Source organism: Lactuca virosa, chromosome 4, assembly GCF_052849685.1.
Source record: "Lactuca virosa cultivar CGN04683 chromosome 4, Lactuca_virosa_CGN04683_v6, whole genome shotgun sequence".
Lineage (NCBI taxonomy): Eukaryota > Viridiplantae > Streptophyta > Magnoliopsida > Asterales > Asteraceae > Lactuca > Lactuca virosa.
The window spans coordinates 248667890-248693371 of NC_136429.1; the positions used below are offsets into that span (position 1 = coordinate 248667890).

At 31.8% G+C, this 25482-nt stretch overlaps 1 protein-coding gene across 1 annotated transcript; it reads left to right on the forward strand.

The window, feature by feature from the left end:
• Positions 1-24246: 24246 nt before the first annotated feature.
• LOC145105796 (uncharacterized) lies at positions 24247-25197 on the forward strand. The gene is made up of 5 exons (XM_079042874.1): positions 24247-24280; positions 24352-24544; positions 24763-24820; positions 24901-24930; positions 25090-25197. Exons 1-5 carry the CDS (start codon positions 24247-24249, stop codon positions 25195-25197), a joined length of 423 nt encoding a protein of 140 aa, XP_078899000.1.
• The last annotated feature ends 285 nt before the right edge of the window (positions 25198-25482 follow it).

The following is a 25482-nucleotide window of genomic DNA, read 5'->3' on the forward strand; positions in this document are numbered from 1 at the left end:
GACGATTCACATGGATAAGAACACACACACCATAAAATCTAAGGGTCATAAGGTTTCTCTCCGATTCATGAAAATGATGGTGAGGAAACACTTCCACCAAGTAGATTTGAAGCAGATGGCAAAAGGTCTAAACAATTGAGACTATGATTACGGCATCCCTTTTCATAGTTCTGAAATTGTTTAGACACACATGCATGCTATCTAAGGAAAGGTGTATGATTTTGATAAAGTTTTATCAAAGCATCTCGTATCAGAAATCTGAACTTTGGTAAGAAAGTCAATAAAGTATTGATTTCTAGAAGTCCAGCTGATTTCTAAGTACATGTCAAAGCTAGTGGGAGCATAAGTGTTATGCTAATAATCATCATGTTAGTGGGAGCATGATAATTATTGTTAGTGTTGCATGCTAGCAATGTTAATTATAGAAAACAAAAGTTTCAATTTGTGAGGCTGCAGGGATTGAAAAAGTTGTTTTGCTATAATTAAGGGAGAGGATATACCTCATTTCAGTTCTAAAGGCTTAGATTGAGACCTTAATCATCTTTAGTCAAGAATATATATATATATATATATATATATATATATATATATATATATATATGAATTTCATGTTGGATTGGTTCAACTTAAGGGAATTCTATATATTGCGTTCTCAAAATTCGATTATGATTACGGCATCCCTCTTCATAGTCAAATTTTGAAAACATGGCAAATAAAAATATTGTAGCAAAAGACTGGTCTAGAATCATGTCTTTATGTGAGACATCATGAATCGTGTACCATTTGCTTTGGGTACAGGATCGATTGCATGTGTTATAATATTTGTCATTTCTAAATTTTTCCAAATGCCCAGAGGCATTAAGAAGGGAAAAGGTCTAGAATTGGATATGACTAAAATGATTAAGCAATTATCGAGGACAATCTGAGGTTTACCAAAGATTGGTTGCTCAGGGACAGTTGGAAGTATAGTGCTAATTTTGGAAGGACCATATTGACATATTCTGAAAAGAGGCATCTCTTATTCAGAAGTGATAGTCAAAATGAGAATATGGAGTTGTCTCCATAGGTGGAAGTTATCTGTGTAAGATTAGAAAACTTAATGCAAGAAGCATGTCCAAAGCAATGTACTTTGAATATGAGACTTAGTTTCCATGGAGTTGATCTCCATTGGAATACCTTATAATGACTGTTGACAAGTCTTTGTGACTTTGTACATATTCATTACAGGAGGGTCAGTGCATATAAGTTTAAAATCTAAACAGATTTCGATAAATGATAGGAATTTGAAATTCTCACATTTTTCGATAAGGATTTGGGAGTGTGAAATTAGAATCATTGAAATTATGTTTAATTGGTTTATTTCACAAAGTAAGGATCATAGACAAACATAGAGTGCATACTTGGTGTATGGCAAAGCTATTGTTTAAGAAAAACATAGTGTACATGCTTGGAGCATGGGACAACTAGTGTTTTTAATTCAAGTATAAAGTTGATAAAACCGAAACAATGAATAATGAGTAATCAGTAAGGTGATAAATAAAAGTGTTTATTTATATTCATAGGGTTTGATACCATATTTGATTAATTTATTCTTGTGTTTCACTTTGCATGTTTTGACTTCCAGAATAACTAAGTCGCTCTTCCTGAATGATTAAGTTATTCAAACCATCCACAGTCGGTCATATGTTGGAAGTAGATATGAATCAAGATTGTCATGGGTTGGTTTGTAGAGGTCCAAGTTGGTGGACAAAGTGGTGCTACAACACTCATGAGTGCTCATAATTTCTGAGTATTGGATTCAACCCGCGCTCATTTGAATCACTTCATGGATTTTATCACGAGTGATCATGAGACGATAATATCTTATATTCTTCAAACCTAGAGATATGAGTTGTTACTATGAGTTGGTTATACATTGATTGCACGAAAACGCATTGGTGACTCGATGTTATAAAACGTGCCTTTGTGTATGATTCAACAAGTAGTAGAACAAGTTATATGAGTCGAAGTTTATCCATTCCTTTTACCTTCGGGATAAAAGCGATATATGTGGGCCCCTCGATGATTTAGCGATGACACATGTGAGTGCTTGGCCAAGCCAGGACTGATTTGATTTGTTCAATCAGTCAGTCATCATAAATCGAAAATCGGGAAACAACAAATGGACAGAGAGAATGATTATAATCCATGTCTCAGTCCATATGATATCTAGAATGGAGGAATATATGATCCCTTATCTAATGGACAAGTCATTGACAAAGGTCAGAGTTCATTGACAAGATCAGAGTTCGACAGTGGCTTTAAGAGCTACGATTGCCAGTTGGTTTTTGAAGTCATACTCAATAATAGTTTTAGACTTATCCAAGTGGGAGACTGTTGGATTAATGTCTAACTCCATAACTATATTTGGTATGTACTTGACCCGACCCGGCATGGTCCATTTGGGTTGCACTTCACCGACACAATTTATATGGATAGTCTTTTGAGAATAGTATATTTATGATTTATATTAATATATTATAAGTTCTAATATATTAATATATAATCATATTATTTAATTAGTATTGATCAAGAATTAATTTGTAATTAATTAAGTGATCAAAATGAACTAATTAAATATGGACTCTTAGATATATATATATATATATATATATATATATATATATATATATATATATATATATATATATATATATATAGTGGGCCAAGTTCATTTAGGTTGGGCTAAGTCTTCATGGATAGTCCATGGAGATTTAACCCATGGATCCTAGGAAATGAAAGGTCATGGGTATTAGGGTTTAACCCTAATCCTCCACACTATATAAAGGGTCTTATGGTTCATGAAATTATGCTAGTGGCTAGTGTGGATACACTAAAGAGGGCAATAACTGATTTCATAGTGTGAGCCAAGTATCCATATTCTCTAAAGGTTTTCCAAGGTGTTTTGGTGATTTGTGATTCCACTTGAGGCTTCCACACTATTGGGGCTAAGCTCTTAAAGCTTGAAGACATCAAGCTACATCAAAAGGTATGTCATCTAACTAGAACTTTGTAGTATAAGTGCTTCATAATATGCTAGTTAGGATGAAACCTTGGAATATTTAATATTTGCATGTATAATAGAGAAAACATAGATCCAAGGTTTATAGGGTTGCATGTACACCATAGGAGTGTTAGAATGCTCAAAACCCAACAAATATTCCACGAGGGGACGAGGGAATACGACAAATTCCGCGAATTGGTGCCTTTAGCAAAGGCGTTGCATAACATTATCACGGAAAATGTAAACTCGAGAAATAGTGATCCCAAGGCGATGAGGACACAGGACTTATATGTATTATATTGATTGATGATAGGATCCATATTTATCTCTTATGCATATAATGCTATGTGCAACATATGGTCCTGTTTTGATATGCAGCACAGAGTCACCACCCCCCATGTCGCCCTGATATCAACATATGTGACAAGGGAGCTGGGGAATAGGATTAGGATCCCATGAGCTACATCATACCAGCGTATCCTTCGCCCCACTGCTACTTCTTTAAAACACATCTCATTTCATGTTGAAAATGGGAGGCATACTTTGAGGGATTCTGCCACGAATCTGACATACACATCACCACTCGGAGTGGGGATGAGGAGTCATTCGTTGGTGATTTTCAGGGTGATCAGCAGCAGCAATAGGAACAAGCAACAGGTCAGGGATGGAACATGCAAGAAGCTTGGGAGGACTTTGTAGGGAGGCAAAACACGCATAACCAGGAGGTGCAGGCTTGGATGGGGAGAACAAATAAACGGATGGAGGGTGTCGACACGACACTAGCTGATCTTATTGAGCAGATGCAACAGGTTGGCATTACAGTTGACAACACTTATAGTGTTGTTACTCGTCAGGTGTACTAGCAGGAGTACTATACAGATGCGGCTTATAGACGCAGTCGTGTACATCATGACTGTCACACCCCGCTAAAGCGAAAACACAGGGCGTGGCAGTACAAAGGGTTTCATCGCAAAAGTTAAAAGACAACACCAACCATAGTATTAAAAATCATTACAAATTCACAATGGGTTTGAACAACTTTTAAAAGAAATTACAATGTAAATTGAAATACAACACATGCGAATGCTCCTAAAAGTGAAGTGTCCCTAAGTGTCACTTACTCGATGATTCCTGAAAAAGCATGTAAAACGAGCGTCAACTATAAAAATAGTTGGTGAGTACTCACAGATAAACAAAATAATACTGGTTCCATGAATTGAAATCAAAGTTTTGATAAAAGTTTCCAATAATAAAAGTATATTGTTAAAATGAGTAAATAAGTTTTGTAAAAACAAAGTTCTTTGTCATCATGAGAGATAAGGTATGTTGCCCAAATAAGATGCAACATTCATATTCTCATGGAAGATAAAGTTCGTTACTCAAACGAGTAAACAAGTTTCATTGCTAAAATGAGCAATCAATTTCGTTGCTACAAGGAGCAAACAATTTCATTGCTAAAACATGTATATAAGTTTTCAGTAATAACAGTTCGTTGTTGTAATGAGAAACAAAGCTCATTGCTATAATTAATAAACAAGTTTATTGCTATAATAAGTAACGAGTTTGTATGTGTATGAGCAAACAATGAGTCTCAACCAAACCTATGACTGAAGCCCTATCAAGATCTATGCTTATCGTTCTATAGATGAATACGGTATCATGCACTCCAGCAATAGGGCGAGTGAGGAGTTGTCAATTCCTAATAGCGCTATCCATAATGACCATTGGCTCAAAGAGTTAATGGTTAGAGATAAGGGAAGGGCCTTAGTACGATAAGTTCTCATGTTCCGTGTTGCATAGACATACATAGAGAGACATAGCAATAAAATAGCAATCATGTTTGATACAAATCAATTTAAATACAACATTCAAATAATAGTTTTTCGGGACATGCTTTTCCACCCCAAAATATAAAAACCGAAAATAGGGGAGTGCGTGAATACTCACAATATGCAAAATATAGTAATCAAGTTTATACGAGTCAACTAAATATAACGAACATAAATAGTTTAGGACATGCTTTTCCACCCCAAAACATAAAAACCGAAAATAGGGGAGTGCATGAATACTCACAATGCATTGAGATGATGCAAATGATGCCTTGATCTACGCTCCACTCGTACCACTATTGTTTTTCCTACAACGACATTACACACTAATGAGTCCCTAATTGAAATCTAATACTAGTATACTTACTACTACAATAGAATTATGTCAATAATGTGTCAAAGTTTAATATTGATAGGTTACAAACATTTTTCTGTGAAAATTAAATTTCAAAGAATCAATTGTTATATAACAATTTAAGTGGAAAATTCCCATTATTGAAATGTTAATATTTAACATTTTAAGAGGTATTCCAATGATTAAGTATTCAAAAACTAAATCAATTTAGTTCTAAACTTTCCTAAACTTTGCATTTCAGTTTTAATTGAAGTCAAAGACCTTAAGATAACTTTTCTTGACTTTTTGATTTGTCTAATTATTTTTCACCATTTAATTCCTTGAATAATCATAAAATCATGGAAAAATAGTAAAAGGTTAATAAAAATTACCACACTTCAGATTTTGGTTCTAACTACATTAAAAGACTTTCAGATTTTGGCTCAAACTACTTATATTACTGCCATTACACATACTTAAGCTGGGAAAAATATAAAAAATGGATTTATAAACTGTTTAACCCAATTTTTATGATTTTTGTGCATTTATTCTAATAAAATGGAGATAAATAGAAAACAGTTTCCAAAATTGTCCAAAATTTTTGTAACACTGTTATTACATATATAGAAGCTGTGAAAAATATAAAAGATATTTTTCAATTAGTGTTGCTATTTTTCCTTGTTTAATCCTCTTAAATAATCATTAATTGAAATAATTATTAAACAGTTAAAGTAAATTACCAAAAATTTTGTACACTTCATTTACAGAGTAAATAATCTGGGAAAAATACCAAATGTGGTTTTTATATACTGAAATCCGATTTTGTGTATTTAAGTGTATTTAATCTTAGAAAATAGGAGAAAAATAGTATACAGAAGATAAAAATCATCAAAATTTTTATGTAGCCTCCTAATGTACTACAAGGTGTTCTGGTAAATTTTCATGAATTTTGGATGAGCATAACTATTTGTTCTATTTTTAGGCCATTATAAATACAAAAATCGGGGAAAATAGGAATGCATTATGCAAAATTTTGAAAATATTTTTCTGAGTCTTATACCTCTGGTAGCAACTGCAAAAAATAAGAAATAATATTTTCACATTCCCTAAAGTGGTTTTATGATTTATTAGAGCTAAATAAAAAGAAAATTAAAAATCATACTAAACAGTAACAAAACTCGATGAAACTTCATGAGAGATGTTTATTAACTTAAAGGGTCATCCACAAATATTTCCAGAATTTAGTTACAAGTTTAAGTATTTTATATGCTTTAACACTCTATTTTATTATTATTTTCATGTAAAAATAAAGAAAATATATATTGAGCTGAAAATTTCCAGAATGCAACTTCAAACAATTTAATAACAATGAAAAATTGTTTTCTTATTTTTGATGTCGAAAAACATGCCTAAAGGCTCAAACAATTATAGAGAAAACTTGATTCTTGTGATTTTGGTAAAAATTATTGATGTTACTTTGAGAATTTTTGCAACATGTTCCAAAAGCTTTTGAATCAAGATATTTTTATACCTCTTAATACATGATGTTAAGTGCTCAAATTAATTTTTCCTTGATTTTTAGTGATGAATAAGATCTTTGAACATGCAATACAAAACTAGTATTCACAAAAAGGTGCTGATTGAGCAACAGTTTTGTAAAAATTGCTAAAAATCGAAATATTTGAATTTTCCAGTGAGGTCAGATGGGTTTGAAAGCTAACTCAAAATATTATATTTCAGAAAAAGAATCCCAAATTTTGGTTAAGAAATGAGTGAGATATGACAGTTTAAAGTCAGGTAAAGAAATCTGGCAGATTGCATGCATGGTGATTGGTTAGAAAAATGAGTTTTCATCATTTCTTTGAGTAAATCTTTTGAAATATTTTAAAAGATATCATGATAAACTTATATTCTAGTCATGTTTCCAGAGATCAAAAGATTAAAACTTATCAAAATGTATACATTCATTTATGAACAAAATTTTGTTTCTCAAAAACTCTTAACTTGAGTTTGATGTTTTAATCCTTAAAATCGATTTTTGCACTAAGATCATGAACATGCAACCTTGTTTATCATACATGCATGGTGTTAAAACACATCCATGATGTTCTAAAAATCATTTTAACAAAAAGAAAACAAGTTTGAAGAAGATGAAGAAGTAGAAGTCGGTTTTTGAAGTAAAATGCACATGCATGGCTTAAATCATTGTTGTGGATCTTCAAGAGATGTATGTTCTTTACCTTAAATTTATTTGTGGCTTGAAAAACCCTTATGAATCTCCATAATTTTGTGGTTAAGAGGCTGTGGTTGTGGTGTTTGGAGAAAAAAAATTAGAGAGAAGGTAAAGAGAGTTTTCTAGAGAGAGAAAGAAGAGAGATGTGTGTGTTGGAGAATGAGAGTGTGAGAGAGAGATATGAGAAGAGAGGGGTCCGAAATTTTGAGTATAATAACCCTTTCTCATTCATTTTGTTTTATAAAATTTAAGTTATTTTATAAAATATCTAAATTTTATATAAAATGTGCACTAAAATCAAGTTTTTATTCATGAAACCTTGATTTTTTGACTTATAAATTAAGGATGAATGTTAATGACTTAAATTTTTATTTTCCTTGATTATATTTCCCTGAATTTAATTGTTTTAAGATAATATTATAAGTTTCATAACTATTTTTATAGAATTCTTGATGTTAAACTTTATAAAATTTAAGTTTTAGGGTTTTTAGGGTTTTTGAGAGTTTGTAAAAATTTGGATATCAAAATAAATAGAATATTTGAGACTTTAAATTATTTTATGGTATTATAACTCTTTTATAGTTATAAATAATGTTTGTAATTTATTTTTATCGGTTTATTGGCATTCTATGTAGTGATTCCGAGATTCAAGCGAAATTGAGGAATCAAGTATACTAGTCCTAGTCTTCAACTTTGACTTAAGTTTCTATGAGTCTTTGACCTAATTTCTACTTCTAGGTCAAGTGCATGATGTGTGTATATGATTCATGAAAAGGTGTTCGAGTCAAAGAGTGACCCGAATATGGATAGCCTCTACAGTTAAGTAGTTGTAGAATTCACACATCAATGTGAAATCTAAGTACATTATCCATTGTTTCTAGTTGCTTCCAAGTTTCTAGTAGGTTATAACTGAGCTTCTAGTCACTAAGTCCAGTATGTGTCGTGCGTATATGTGCAACTAAGTTTATTCAAATCTAGAACCGACTCGAATTTTGACGGTTGTCACATTCTCCCCCGGTTGAAAGAATTTCGCCCCGAAATTCAATTCGTGACGTATTCTATTAGAACTCAGTCGAATACAATTATATAGTTGGAGAGGTGGTGACTTGCAATGTTCTTTGATTATTTCGGGTTTATTTCCTCAAGGGAAAAGCCCAATTCTTTAGCTATAGTCAAATTAATGTTTCCTTAATTCGAGTTCTACAATTTAGATTGCGAGAAATTAGGATCATGGAAATCATGATCCAAACATGGCGACCTAGTCGAAAAAGATCATCTAGTTAGATATTATCTGAATTAAGAGAGCTATAAGTTTTGCTGAAGCACTAACTGCACTGAGCGTTAAATCCGCATTGATCCTTAAGTCGCGTTCTAAATTAGCACTAAGTGTAAATTCGCCGCCTAATAAAGAAGAGATTAGGAACAATTTGTTCACTTCCGGGTTGGCTACTACATCTGGAAAGGATATATTTTGAAATAAGAAGGGGTAGCACGAATGAAAGAGAAGTGATTGAGGGTAAGTTCCTAAAAATACGTACTAAGGGTAGGCAACGAAGTTTTGGTACATCTCAAATGTAAAGGCTAATTAAGTGTCGTCGACAAAATAAATTACGAATGATTGAGCATCTCCGAGGCTATAATTACTACTACGGTTACTCTTACAATAATAAAACCTTATTCCAAGAATAAATATATTTAGAGAGTCATTGGTGCAAATGGAGGCGATGAAAATTTATGATAAATTAAATCACATTGTGTATATAGCATTTTAAGTGTTTAGAAGTGATTAAAAATCTCATTGTTATAAAAATGTTTGTTTAGAAATGATAATTAATCTCACTATTATCAAAATGTGTAATAATTCCAAGATAATAAAGATACATGTGTGGCGATCCAACAAAGTAGTAAAATAATATAAAGATTAATTAAAGTTAAAGGTTTAAGTCGTCATTAAGGGAAATTTTTTTTTATTGAAATTATTGATATTACGCTATTTGAAAATTTGACTAATTGTCTAAGTCAGGACAAATCTAAGTTTACGAGGAGTCAAAATACTTATGAAAACAAGCTTGAGAGTTTAGGAACTCACTGAAAATTGCAAAGTAAATTACTATTTTAAGAAAGGTGTAAAAATGTCAATCTTCAAAATAGGGCATTCATAGTTTAGTGTTTCTACAAAAACAATCATTTAGAGAATAGATAATCGTAAAATTCGAAATTCTTGATGTATTTAAAGAAAAGAAGAAACATAAGGATACATATCATTCACATATATTTTCCGGATATAGAAAAATTATAAGCATAAGAGTATTCATCTTGTGTATTAATTATAAGGAAAAATACAATGAAAATTGCATTTTATATCAAGTTTCTGAATTTAGAACGAAAGAGCAAATGTAAATAAGGATCACTTGTTTATAGAGATTTCAAAATAAAAACAAGATGTATATGATAAAAAGGCGTAATTGAATATATCAAAGTTGACTAAATAAAAATTATTCCTCATGGCTATACATGTATTAATCGCGCAAAACGAAAGGATAGACTTCTAGTATGTATGTGTACAAACATGATACCAGGAGAAGCAAAATAGACAGAAACAAAGTTAGACAATGTATTATGTTACTATTATGGGTGTGCGAGATCTAAAGTCATAAGGAGAGCAAGAAATCAAGTGCGGGGGAAAGAAAAAGGAAGGTAGCGGCGGCAATGATTGTTATTGTTAAAATTATAAGAACAATGCCTATAGGTAGATTCAAACCAGGTTGAGATATATTTCAAACTTTAATATTTGATGTATATTGATGATTAAATAGACATGTGAGAGTCTTAGAATGTTTGCTAATAATCACGAGTTACCTTATTAAGTTAAACTCCATTTGTGAAAAAGAAGAAGCACTACAAACGGTAGTTGAAAATCTGACAATTTGACTTTTTAGAATGGAGTTCAATAATAGTTCAAACATATAAGGTAAAGACTCAATAGATTTAGAAGAGTAATTATACATTGTTGAAGGTGTCACTGGAAATTTAAAAGTGAACACTAAGTTTTGCAATGTTGTAAGTTTTATAAACACAGATTATAAAACTAATTTGAAATAAAATAAACAAATAAGGTGTGTTTTGAAATGTAGGCATCAGTGATGTCTTGTAAACACATTTGGATTAGAAAGTTGTAAAAATACCATGTTGGGTTTCAAGAAAACACATTTAAGTAAAGTACGATGCCTAAATGGGGAAGTAGTCAAAAGTCTTAAAACAAAAGTGGTTTGAAGATCCGATGAAGCTTTTACACATAATATGAACTTTAACGTCATATGTTTAAGTTTTATAGTAAAGAGTTTAAACACGATTATAAAAGAAAATGTTTCTAGTTTTTCGAAGACGTGTCAAAATGGTAAGCAATGTTTAAAATGGTTTATATGCCCTTAAAAGCACATCAATCCATTGAAATGAATTTGAAATGAAATTGAAATAGCAAGGTTAAAACCAATATTGGTTAAATTGAGTTTTGAAGAAAAGTGTTAAGTTAAAGCAAGTTGTCAAAAGATTTTTAGCGAGAATACGACTTACATTGTTAGGAAATGTCTAGTAAGTTGTATGAAGTGGTTATAAAGTATTTTATCGATGATAAATAAAACCGATGAAACGAAATAATTTTTCGATGGAAGATTAAGAAGTAAGGAATAAGTATATTAGTGTAGCTGATCGTACCTAAATACTAAGGCGAGTACAAGGCGAGTATAAGACGAGTACCGATGTCTTTTTCCCTAAGATAAAGGGCAAGAAAAATTGTTTGAAAAACGTTTTATGGTGTCAATGCAGTTTCGTGGCCTTTTATAGAGGTCAAAGGGATATCCTATGTTAAGTTTTAACCTGAAGGTGGAAACAACCTAAAGCTAAATCGTAGCGTAGTAATAAGGTCTCACGTATTAGTAGCAATAGGTTAAACCTTTGTGTCTCCTTGTTAGTCGAATCCGAAATGCCCGCCAATGGTATCCAAGTGATTACTTAGTGGTGACTCATCTACAACCTTACGCGATGCTCCAATTATCATCCGTGTCGGTATCGAAACGCTTTTTCCTAGTTGTAACTCTAGTACGAAGACGATGAAGAGGTATTGAGGGATAATTGGTATTGGTTTCGACTTAAGATTATTACTAGTGTATATCTAACTACTAACCTTATATCTAAAGTCAATAGCTACCGAGGAATACCCATTATCAGTACTATGTGCATTGCTCTTAGAGTGGCTAGTGATATACCTAAGTGGTTAACCTAGCACTTGATAAGGGATAAGAATATTTCTAAATAAGGGCATTGATATAACAGTGAACTTAGTTTCTAAGTGTATCTAGATGAATGCCTATAATATGCAATGCCCGTAAGCACACCAAAAATTTTGTTTTTCAAAAGTTTAAGTTGAAAATTGTTTTGAACATAATTCTACTATAACCGTTTCAAGCCTCGCATTAAGTTTCCTTAATTAAGCATAGTTGGCCAGGCTATACTTAGTTAAAGTCCAATAATGCGTACTCGAAATAGTTATACTAGTAGTATGTTCGGTATTTTAAAAACATTTTGAAAATTTTTGGCTATAGTTGTGGTTCTCCAAAGGAAAACCGGTATTCTCTATAACCTTCGGCTCTGATACCATTTCCTGTCACACCCCGCTAAAGCGGAAACACAGGGCGTGGCAGTACAAAGGGTTTCATCGCAAAAGTTAAAAGACAACACCAACCATAGTATTAAAAATCATTACAAATTCACAATGGGTTTGAACAACTTTTAAAAGAAATTACAATGTAAATTGAAATACAACACATGCGAATGCTCCTAAAAGTGAAGTGTCCCTAAGTGCCACTTACTCGATGATTCCTGAAAAAGCATGTAAAACGAGCGTCAACTATAAAAATAGTTGGTGAGTACTCACAGATAAACAAAATAATATTGGTTCCATGAATTGAAATCAAAGTCTTGATAAAAGTTTCCAATAATAAAAGTATATTGTTAAAATGAGTAAATAAGTTTTGTAAAAACAAAGTTCTTTGTCATCATGAGAGATAAGGTATGTTGCCCAAATAAGATGCAACATTCATATTCTCATGGAAGATAAAGTTCGTTACTCAAACGAGTAAACAAGTTTCATTGCTAAAATGAGCAATCAATTTTGTTGCTACAAGGAGCAAACAATTTCATTGCTAAAACATGTATATAAGTTTTCAGTAATAACAGTTCGTTGTTGTAATGAGAAACAAAGTTCATTGCTATAATTAATAAACAAGTTTATTGCTATAATAAGTAACGAGTTTGTATGTGTATGAGCAAACAATGAGTCTCAACCAAACCTATGACTGAAGCCCTATCAAGATCTATGCTTATCGTTCCATAGATGAATATGGTATCATGCACTCCAGCAATAGGGCGAGTGAGGAGTTGTCAATTCCTAATAGCGCTATCCATAATGACCATTGGCTCAAAGAGTTAATGGTTAGAGATAAGGGAAGGGCCTTAGTACGATAAGTTCTCATGTTCTGTGTTGCATAGACATACATAGAGAGACATAGCAATAAAATAGCAATCATGTTTGATACAAATCAATTTAAATACAACATTCAAATAATAGTTTTTCGGGACATGCTTTTCCACCCCAAAACATAAAAACCGAAAATAGGGGAGTGCGTGAATACTCACAATATGCAAAATATAGTAATCAAGTTTATACGAGTCAACTAAATATAACGAACATAAATAGTTTAGGACATGCTTTTCCACCCCAAAACATAAAAACCGAAAATAGGGGAGTGCGTGAATACTCACAATGCATTGAGATGATGCAAATGATGCCTTGATCTACGCTCCACTCATACCACTATCGTTTTTCCTACAACGACGTTACACACTAATGAGTCCCTAATTGAAATCTAATACTAGTATACTTACTACTACAATAGAATTATGCCAATAATGTGTCAATGTTTAATATTGATAGGTTACAAACATTTTTCTGTGAAAATTAAATTTCAAAGAATCAATTGTTATATAACAATTTAAGTGGAAAATTCTCATTATTGAAATGTTAATATTTAACATTTTAAGAGGTATTCCAATGATTAAGTATTCAAAAACTAAATCAATTTAGTTCTAAACTTTCGTAAACTTTGCATTTCAGTTTTAATTGAAGTCAAAGACCTTAAGATAAATTTTCTTGACTTTTTGATTTGTCTAATTATTTTTCACCATTTAATTCCTTGAATAATCATAAAATCATGGAAAAATAGTAAAAGGTTAATAAAAATTACCACACTTCAAATTTTGGTTCTAACTACATTAAAAGACTTTCAGATAAATTTTCATGGTTTATAGATATGTATAACCAATTTTCTTATAATTAATTCTCTAAATAGATAAAAATTCATGAAAAATAGCAATCAGTTAAGAAAATTCCTCAAACTTCTTATATTACTGCCATTACACATACTTAAGCTGGGAAAAATATAAAAAATGGATTTATAAACTGTTTAACCCAATGTTTATGATTTTTGTGCATTTATTCTAATAAAATGGAGATAAATAGAAAACAGTTTCCAAAATTGTCCAAAATTTTTGTAACACTGTTATTACATATATAGAAGCTGTGAAAAATATAAAAGATATTTTTCAATTAGTGTTGCTATTTTTCCTTGTTTAATCCTCTTAAATAATCATTAATTGAAATAATTGATAAACAGTTAAAGTAAATTACCAAAAATTTTGTACACTTCATTTACAGAGTAAATAATCTGGGAAAAATACCAAATGTGGTTTTTATATACTGAAATCCGATTTTGTGTATTTAAGTGTATTTAATCTTAGAAAATAGGAGAAAAATAGTATACAGAAGAGAAAAATCATCAAAATTTTTATGTAGCCTCCTAATGTACTACAAGGTGTTCTGGTAAATTTTCATGAATTTTGGATGAGCAGAACTATTTGTTCTATTTTTAGGCCATTATAAATACAAAAATCGGGGAAAAATAGGAATGCATTATGCAAAATTTTGAAAATATTTTTCTGAGTTTTATACCTCTGGTAGCAACTGCGAAAAATAAGAAATAATATTTTCACATTCCCTAAAGTGGTTTTATGATTTATTAGAGCTAAATAAAAAGAAAATTAAAAATCATACTAAGCAGTAACAAAACTCGATGAAACTTCATGAGAGATGTTTATTAACTTAAAGGGTCATCCACAAATATTTCCAGAATTTATTTACAAGTTTAAGTATTTTATATGCTTTAACACTCTATTTTATTATTATTTTCATGTAAAAATAAAGAAAATATATATTGAGCTGAAAATTTCCAGAATGCAACTTCAAACAATTTAATAACAATGAAAAATTGTTTTCTTATTTTTGATGTCGAAAAACATGCCTAAAGGCTCAAACAATTATAGAGAAAACTTGATTCTTGTGATTTTGGTAAAAATTATTGATGTTACTTTGAGAATTTTTGCAACATGTTCCAAAAAGCTTTTGAATCAAGATATTTTTATACCTCTTAATACATGATGTTAAGTGCTCAAATTAATTTTTCCTTGATTTTTAGTGATGAATAAGATCTTTGAACATGCAATACAAAACTAGTATTCACAAAGAGGTGCTGATTGAGCAACAGTTTTGTAAAAATTGCTAAAAATCGAAATATTTGAATTTTCCAGTGAGGTCAGATGGGTTTGAAAGCTAACTCAAAATATTATATTTCAGAAAAAGAATCCCGAATTTTGGTTAAGAAATGAGTGAGATATGACAGTTTAAAGTCAGGTAAAGAAATCTGGCAGATTGCATGCATGGTGATTGGTTAGAAAAATGAGTTTTCATCATTTCTTTGAGTAAATCTTTTGAAATATTTTAAAAGATATCATGATAAACTTATATTCTAGTCATGTTTCCAGAGATCAAAAGATTAAAACTTATCAAAATGTATACATTCATTTATGAACAAAATTTTGTTTCTCAAAAACTTTTAACTTGAGTTTGATGTTTTAATCCTTAAAATCGATTTTTTCACTAAGATCATGAACATGCAACCTTGTTTATCATACATGCATGGTGTTAAAACACATCCATGATGTTCTAAAAACTATTTTAACAAAAAGAAAACAAGTTTGAAGAAGATGAAGAAGTAGAAGTCGGTTTTTGAAGTAAAATGCACATGCATGGCTTAAATCATTGTTGTGGATCTTCAAGAGATGTATGTTCTTTACCTTAAATTTATTTGTGGCTTGAAAAACCCTTATGAATCTCCATAATTTCGTGGTTAAGAGGCTGTGGTTGTGGTGTTTGGAGAAAAAAAATTAGAGAGAAGGTAAAGAGAGTTTTCTAGAGAGAGAAAGAAGAGAGATGTGTGTGTTGGAGAATGAGAGTGTGAGAGAGAGATATGGGAAGAGAGGGGTCCGAAATTTTGAGTATAGTAACCCTTTCTCATTCATTTTGTTTTATAAAATTTAAGTTATTTTATAAAATATTTAAATTTTATATAAAATGTGCACTAAAATCAAGTTTTTATTCATGAAACCTTGATTTTTTGACTTATAAATTAAGGATGAATGTTAATGACTTAAATTTTTATTTTCCTTGATTATATTTCCCTGAATTTAATTGTTTTAAGATAATATTATAAGTTTCATAACTATTTTTATAGAATTCTTGATGTTAAACTTTATAAAATTTAAGTTTTAGGGTTTTTAGGGTTTTTGAGAGTTTGTAAAAATTTGGATATCAAAATAAATAGAATATTTGAGACTTTAAATTATTTTATTGTATTATAACTCTTTTATAGTTATAAATAATGTTTGTAATTTATTTTTATCGGTTTATTGGCATTCTATGTAGTGATTCCGAGATTCAAGCGAAATTGAGGAATCAAGTATACTAGTCCTAGTCTTCAACTTTGACTTAAGTTTCTATGAGACTTTGACCTAATTTCTACTTCTAGGTCAAGTGCATGATGTGTGTATATGATTCATGAAAAGGTGTTCGAGTCAAAGAGTGACCCGAATATGGATAGCCTCTACAGTTAAGTAGTTGTAGAATTCACATATCAATGTGAAATCTAAGTACATTATCCATTGTTTCTAGTTGCTTCCAAGTTTCTAGTAGGTTATAACTGAGCTTCTAGTCACTAAGTCCAGTATGTGTCGTGCGTATATGTGCAACTAAGTTTATTCAAATCTAGAACCGACTCGAATTTTGACGGTTGCCACAATGACCCAATGGACATTAATCTACCACAGTGATCTCGAGCACCAGCACCAGTTTTCTACCGATTTGGGGACCCGAGTGACATCACCATCGGAGTACGAGCATTATCATCCACCACAAGCTACAGCAGACACCGTTCGATTTGATGATTTAGCTGGATTGATCTTTGGGTATCCTCCACCATACCCACGATATCCGCCACAGCCGCCCCCGCAGTGAACTTTGGTGAGATCCTCTTTTGATTTTTATATTTTTGGTTGTGTGATGAAGACTTTTTCTTTTTCTTTTTATTTTCCTTTTTCTTTTGATTTTCATGTCTTTATTTGGGTTGAATGTACTGTTATTAAACTCATTATTATTATTATTATTATTATTATTATTATTATTATTATTATTATTATTCTCTCTTGGGTTGGTTCTATGAAGTATGTGATGAGTTAGTAGCATCTCTATATTTTGAATGTAACTCATCAAGATGGAAAATGATAGGAGTTTGGTACATCAAGTCATAATATCTATTTAATATTGATTTTGTGGGTTGCTCAGCCGATTTGGGAATATTTATATTTATTTAAAAATTGTTATGTGAAATGCCCAAGTGTTTGAAAAATGAAGGTTTTTGGCTCGAGCCTACGATCTTTCAATTGAGGACCCAACCGAACAATATGTGCCATCATGCTCTGAGTACTTGGTTTTACTTACTCCTGCACCTTTGGGGTTGGGAGGGGACTATTATTATTTTTCACACAACCAAAAAGCATCATAAGACATTGAAGAACTTCCAAGTATATATATTCAAGTTCAAGTCAAATACAAAGATGATCAAATCCGTTGAAGCCATAAAACAACTTGAAGAACACACAATCAAGATAAATACGAAGAAAATTTCAAGTTGAAGACATTATGTGAAACAATATGTGACCCCTCGATAGCGGGAGTGTATGGGTTGGTCCATTAAGTGTTACCGACAGTTAACTATGTTAGTGAACCTTGAAAACGGGACTTTGGCAATGAGTTCAACTGATTACTCATGAGGTTGATTACTGGAAAGGGTTCAAAAAGTGGAGGGTTTCAAACAACAAAGTAAAATAAGCATAACATGTATTTTAAGTTTAAAAGTCCGGATAAACAACAAATAATCCCCAAAATCGATATATTTTTCTTATTGAATATGTTTTGATAAGGTGTACGAAATTTGTGATTACATTAAGTTTTCCTTAGGATAAGAGAGTAAGTCTATGTTGATTATTTCAGGCCAATCTCGGGACGAGTTTGGAATAAAGTTGGGGAGATTTGATAAGTCTATTTTATGAATGTACTAAATTGTCATAAATCCGTTGAATTGATGTATAATTGTCCATGAATGGCACTACTTTGATGAGTTGTTGAACTTCATATGCAGGTCACTATTGATGGATTTGAGCATAACATCAATCTTATGGTGTTCATGCAACCCTAATTGCTTGGATCTAGGTTTTCTACTTTGAACATGCAATAAACTTCCAAGACTTACAAACCCTAGATCTATCATATAAGAACTGAAATAAGGGTTTAGTAATTACCTTTGATTGTTATATAGTAATAACAATCAATTCCTTGCTTTAATTGGCTTCAGAAAGCTTAGTGCCTCAAGTGTTGCACCTCTAATGGAGTCACAAACACCATTAAGCAATTGGATGAAGGAGAGAAGAGAGTGGCTGCCCAAAATCGTCCAGAAACCCTAAGGGAATCATTCACCATGTTTTTGGGGCTTAGGGGCTCCTTAAATAAATGTAGGCTATAAGGGTTTGCATCTAGGAAACCCTAATCTGACTGCTTAGGCCCTAAGCAGCCCATGGACTCCTTTAACATATCCCTTGGACGAATTCTTTATGGGCTTCCCATAAAATTCGTCCAACCTATATAATATTAGGTGATCCATAGCCCAATTGTAATTATCTTATAGTTACAACTCCAGTCCCCTAAGTTTAATTAATCTCTTTTAGCCACAAAATTAATTCTTAATTAATTCTTGACTAATATTAATTAAACAATATGATTTCTCTTTTAATATATTATTCTTATAATATATTAATAAATCATAATTAAACCTTTCTCTCCTTAATTCATCCTGCATATTGCTATGGTGAAGGCAACCCAAAAGGACCATGCTCATAATCGGGTCAAGTACATACCAAAAATAGTTATGGACTTAGACACTAATCCAACAAATATATCATACTAAAAGTGGGCGGAACCTGCAAGTAAAACGAATTGCTAAAAGAATGAAGAAACATTGTTCGGAAAATTGACCATGCTTTAATGTTTTGGTCATATATAAAGTTATGGAGCTCCGATTTACCTGAGTAAAGATGTTCTTAAAAATAGACAATATTTTCTACAACTTTCGTGTTTTGAGTTTCTGCTAGTTATGTCATTTTGATCACCATAACTTGCATGGAAGGTGAAGGCGCCTCCAGGCGTCTAAGACGTCCCCTAGGACGTCCAAGTCAAACGGCCAGCATCTGGGCGAGTTTCGGAGAAAAAAAGAAGAGGAACCCGTCGGCGTCTTACACGGTGTCTAAGACGTCCCCCAGGACGTCCAGGCATTTTAGGGGCGTCCCGTGTTGGAACGACGTGTCTCGGAAAGCATAAGAATCAAGGAAGGATGTAAGAACGTCCAGGCGTTTTAGGGGCGTCCCCAGGACGTCCAGGCGTCTAAGACGCCCCCTAAGACATCTAGCGTTTTTGGCCAATTTTTAGTGTATTTCAAGGACGTCAGAAGGCATGCAAAGACGTACAATGAACGCCAAGGCGTTATACATGACGTCTAAGACGTCTCCTAGGACGTCCAATGTCCCACACCGCCCGATTTCGTTATTTTCTGCCAAATAATATAAATAGGGACTTAGGCATTCCTTTTTAGGGTTCCCACCTCCGATTTTGAGATCTTTTTCCTGTGTTTTTTAGGCTTCTAAACCCTTGGAAACATTTGGAAACACAAATTCATTCCATTTCAATCCGGATTGAAGGCAATATTTGATTCAATTCATCAGCAAGCAACATTTGAAGGTCATTCAAACGGTGATTCTCATCAATTCTAGTCATTTTCAGAAATGATTACTCCTTTCCCAAGGTTTATTTGTTTCGTATTTTAATAATCATTAGGCTACAATTGTTGGATGATTTTAATGGAAAGCTAAATCATTAGGTTACTTCCGGGGATGTTTATGACTTTTGGATGAACACACTTGATTATTACTTGATCCTAGTTAATTTCAATTGTTGTTTTATGCTTCATGTGGTGATCTTTGGTAATGATAATTAAAATTGGGTTGTATGAATTTGTTTGATGTCATAATTAAGATAGTTTATTGTAAACTCATCATTTGTTCCAAGTTCAAATAGTTTAGGAATAAAGACAAGTGATTGAATCAACATATATTATTCCAACTTATGATATTGAAACTTAATATGGTAATAGGTAGTTGGAAGATGCTTTAATGTTAGTTCACTAATTGTTCCTAATACATTTAGACATAAGGAGTAAGACAACTAGTTGAATGAACATATTGTGTACCCAAAACTATGTGTTACAAATTAATAAACCCCAATTGCATCTAAGTAATTGAATTAGGATTTTAGGAAAGAAAGTGTGTGAATCTAAACTGTCCATAACTGAAACGGGAGTACTCTAGTTTTCTCATTGAGATTTTCGTTATAATTAATAAATTTCCAAGCTTTTGTCTGATTTTTTCTTTAATCTTTCTCGTGACAATTGCTAGTGATACTTTTCTTTTTATTGATTACTTTGACACAAAGTTTAACCACGAACTCCTTGTGGATTCGACCCGACTTAGGTTAGTTGGTTTATTTTTTGATTGATACAACGACATCGATCACTCATGTCATCAACATCGCCATTAAATTTAACAAGACCATCTGAGTGGCGACACGAACGGCTTAGGGCATGTAGACTCATACAATCCCCATATATCCATTGACCAAATCGAAACCAAATCACATCGAAAAAACAAATCACCACCAAATATGAAGCAATGTTGAAGGAAAATCGTCGGAGAAACAAAGAGTTCGGGGGGTGGCCTTCTGTTTCAACTTCAACCGAGAAACCAGATCGTGGGTTTGTCATAGCTTTTCACCCAAGATGGCAGCTATAGCCAGAGCTTTTCACCGAAGAAGGCACCGGTTTCGATGGCCATATGTGGTTCAGGAAGCAGTTCAAGTCGTTTAGGGAGGCACGAATAGTAAGAGTGAAGAAGCCTAATTGCAGCAGTGGTGTTAACTCCGAATGAAATAGATGTGGGGTGCCACATCCCGACGATATCATTGGCTCCAGTAGAGGCTCTGACGGCAGAAAGGAAGGATGAAGGTGGGAGACGGTTTCTATGAAATGAATGAAATGGTTAGGTTGTATACATCTTAAGATAAGAGTTATGGTGGGACCCTATCTTTAATTATAATAAAAATAATTATTTAAATTGATTTGAAATATAAATAAAATAAAATAATGGAAAAATAGTTTTTTTTAAGAGCGTCAGGGACCAAATACGCAACAAAACCAAGTTTTAGAGACCGTCCGAGTTAAAAAAAATAATTAAGGACCAATCACATAGATTACCCCAAACCACAAGGACGATCCGTGTAATTTACTCATAAATTTATCAACACAAGCACCAAAAAGAATAAAGCGTATCTAAGGATGAACTTTGGAAAATGAATTAATTGAGACAAACCAAAACAATAACATGTTTTATATTATAAATATGTGGAGGTGCACAAATATCGGTTTTGGTTTTTTAAAAAACTTCTCCGCTTGTCCTAGAACGATTTTGGTTATAATTGGTTCGGTTCTTTCATTTTTTGAAGTGAAATTGAGTTAAACAACTTAGGTTTTTTATTTTTATTTTTGTTAAGGGTGCTTATTTTATCATAACACGACAGCAACCGACTCTCCTTGTTTCGACCTTGTAACCCAAAAAGCAACATGTTATTTGATATGAACACTTTCCTTTTTACTCGCTTTCACAAATCACAATCCCTCAGATTATAAAAATTTACCGATGACTTACCACAACTCACCTTTATTACATCTCATGAGCTACATGGGTGAAACATACCCACCTTTTTTTTAACAAGTATATAGACTAAATATTTGTCCTACTTTATAAAAATTAAATGAACCATCTTAATATATATATATATATATATATATATATATATATATATATATATATATATATATTTGAATATCTATTTTCGTTTTTTATTCATTATTCGGGGTTGATGAAGGAAAGCAGATAGTTATATGAGTGAAAGAAACAGCTTATCAATTTACAGTAAAAAACTGAATCTCATTTCCTATGTACACAAGTTAAGAAAAGTAAGCATATAACTATTAGAGGATGTTAACCGAAGATTAATTCATTAGTGATCATAACTTGACAAGAGTTCAAAAGATGAACTTTATGGGGTTTTTATTATATATTACCATATGTATTACCCTAAAGTAGATTGATAAAAATGACGTACACAAGATTTGTAATACAAATTATGTAATTCTATTTTTCTTTAGATAAAAAGAATTCTAAATGAGGCTTTAAATTGGTAGAAATGATCAATGAGTACTTCCCACGATTCTGATCCAGAGTATACTTCTATTCACGATTAAGTAAATAACTATCAAGAACGAAGTAATCCTTTAACTTTGTTTTACTTCCCCCATTTTTGAGAAAAGAGAATAGGAACGAAAAGACGCGAAACACTTAATGGAATTGCCATATATATATATATATATATATATATATATATATATATATATATATATATAAAAGTTAATAGCCAATATTTTTCTTTAGGGCGTGTTCGACAAAACTAGTTGCTAGCAGGTAGTTTGAAACGGTTAGCGGCTAGCTTGTAACGTTTTGTTAAACGCTACATGAAGTAGCATTTGGATTTGAAGCGTTTTCACAATTCGCAACACTTTGGGATCCTTCCTATTGTCACTCAGTAATTATTCAACTTTATATATAAAATAAAATATGAGGAATTCTATTTTCAATTCCGACCACAATCATGAATTAGTGATTCTAAAATCACAATTTTCGTTCAATGTTTAGCCGTTTAATTGCATTTGCTTTAGGATTTTTTTTTTCGATATTGTTTCATTATTTACAATTTACTTGTTCGAGAAAGTTTCACATTAGTAACTTGATAAGATTTTTAATTGTGAATTGAAAAAAAAATTGTCAATGTTCGATGACTTTTTTTTTTTTTTTTTACTTTTTGATTGATTCATGATTTTACGATAGGTTTTTTTATTGTTTCAAACTCTTAATGTGATATGATTATTTGATTGTTGTTGATTTGATTATTTTATTGTTGTTTCTGTCAGAAATTAAAATCAAGGAATTCTTTATTTCAGTTTTTTAAAAATAATGATAAAGAAACGGTTAAAGAAGATAACGAGCAACATAAGCATATAATAGTTTATTTAAGTTCACTACATGTTGATTCGGCAGAATGACCGAGTATGTAATGTTATCATGTGTCAAAGAGATGAAATTAGAAGGGCATACTTGCAAAAATGTCATTTCAAAACTCAAAACTATAAGTTTCCATAACGTGCTTTTGGAGGTAAACAACAAAGATTCAATATATCTTGGTTTGATGAAAACAAATATTGGTTAGAAAATGGTATAAAATAGAGTGTCGGTTTTTGCTTATGTTGTTATCTACTCAAATCCGATATACCAAACCAATGTGGATCATATCATTTGGTGAAATCTGTATTTAATGCTTAGAATAGGAAATTACGACTAGATGATCACAAAGCTGGAACTCCACACAATATTACTGTCCAAAAGTGTCAAAATTTAATGAACCAAAGACAATCCATAACACTTGCTTTTGAGAAACAAACCAATTTACAAGAAAAAGAATATTGTACTCGTTTGAATGCTTCAATTGATTATGTTAGATTCCTATTGCATCAAGGATTAGCATTATGTGTTAGATTCCTATTACACAATTGAAATGCAGTGATATCCAAAAAGATATCGTCTAGGCATGTTCAGATGCAGTTATGAATGTTATTATGGAAGATCTTGGAAAAGATTTTTTTTGCAATTTTAGTATAGGAGTCACGTGATGTTTCTTGTAAAGAACAATTGGCATTAGTATTGTTGTTTATAAATAAAAAGGGGGAAATTGTAGAAAGGTTTGTTGGCCTTAGACATGTTAGTGACACTTAAGTTTTGGCACTAAAGGCTATCATTTATGATATGCTCTCAAAGTGGAATTTGAGTCCTGCTAGCATTAGAGGGAAAGACTATGATGGTGCTAGTAACATGAGTGGTGCATTTAATGGACTGAAGACTTCGATTATGAATGAAACAAAATTTGCATACTTTATTCATTGTTTTGCTCACGAGTTAAATTTAAGTCTAGTGTTTGTTGCAAAAAATCACATGAAGGTTAATGATTTCTTTGATGAGGTTTCTCGACTGTTAGAAATCATTGGATCTTCCTACAAGAGACAAGATAATTTAAGAAAAAAAACAAGCAATGGAAGCATTGGCTGAAGAATTGCTTTATAATTGTACTAAATTTATTATTAAAATATTTTGTAGTTATGTTATGCTAATTAAATTTTTATATGGTAAATTTTAGGTGAAGTTGAGAGTGGTACCGGTTTGAACCAAAAAGTGGGTATCAAACGACCATCTGATACTCGATGGGGTTCTCATTTTTCATCTTTATCGAATATCAAGAACATATATTCTTCCATTTGTGAAGTACTTGAAGACCTTAGTAAAGATAATATTGATCGTGATCGTAAAGCTGAAACAATTCGCCTATTAAGGTTATTAAAGACCTTTGATTTTGTGTTTTGTCTACGCTTGATTGATATCTTAGGAGTCATAAATCATTTGAATACAACATTACAAAGAAAAGACCAAGATATCGTAAATTCCATGAATCAAGTAAGTAGCTCTAAAAAAACAATTCAAGAAATTAGAGATGTAGGATGGGTCCACTTTTATGGAATCTTACTTTGTTTTGCGATAAACATGATTTTAGAATCGTGGATATGGAAGATGAATATTATGATGGATTCAGTCGTCCAAGAATTTCACGGGTTGGTAACGTTTGATATTAATAACTTGATTTATTTATTGTGTTTTCTCATTAGCATATTAAATATTCTTTTTATTTCAGGTTAACAACTTGCACCACTATCATGTTAATGTATTTAAGGCGGTGATTGATATGCAACTTTAAGAGCTTAACCATCGCTTTAATGAAGCCAACACGAAATTACTTCTTTCCATAACTTGTTTGTTCCCGCGTGAGTCTTTCAAAGCCTTTGATTTGCATAAAATAATTGAAATGACTAATCTTTATCAGGAAGAGTTTCGAATAGAATATGATCTTCAAGTTCTTGAAATTGAACCGAAAAATTACATTAAGGATGTGCGAGAAGATGAACAATTTAATCAATTGAAGAGCATTTGAGAACTTGCCAAAAATATGGTCGAAGAATAGAAGCATATTATATATCCTAAGGTTTATATTCTCTTGAAATTTGCATTGATCTTACCCGTTGCAACAATGAGTATGGAACACGCATTTTCAGCAATGAAGTTGGTAAAGACTTATGTATGCGACAAAATGGGTGATCAATTTTTAAGTGATAGTTTGGTGTCATATATTGAAAAAATGTTTTAGGATGTATTAGTAATGATACAATTGTGAAATTATATCAAGATATAATACCTCGTTAGGTACAATTGTAAGAAC

What these genes read in the sequence shown, in the direction of transcription:
- LOC145105796 (XM_079042874.1), top strand. Translation starts at nt 24,247, where the DNA reads ATGGAAGCATTGGCTGAAGAATTGCTTTATAATT. An exon ending in GTCGTCCAAGAATTTCACGG is followed by an intron (nt 24,821 to 24,900) that starts GTTGGTAACGTT and finishes TTTTTATTTCAG; the next exon opens with GTTAACAACTTGCACCACTA. An exon ending in TGCACCACTATCATGTTAAT is followed by an intron (nt 24,931 to 25,089) that starts GTATTTAAGGCG and finishes AATCTTTATCAG; the next exon opens with GAAGAGTTTCGAATAGAATA.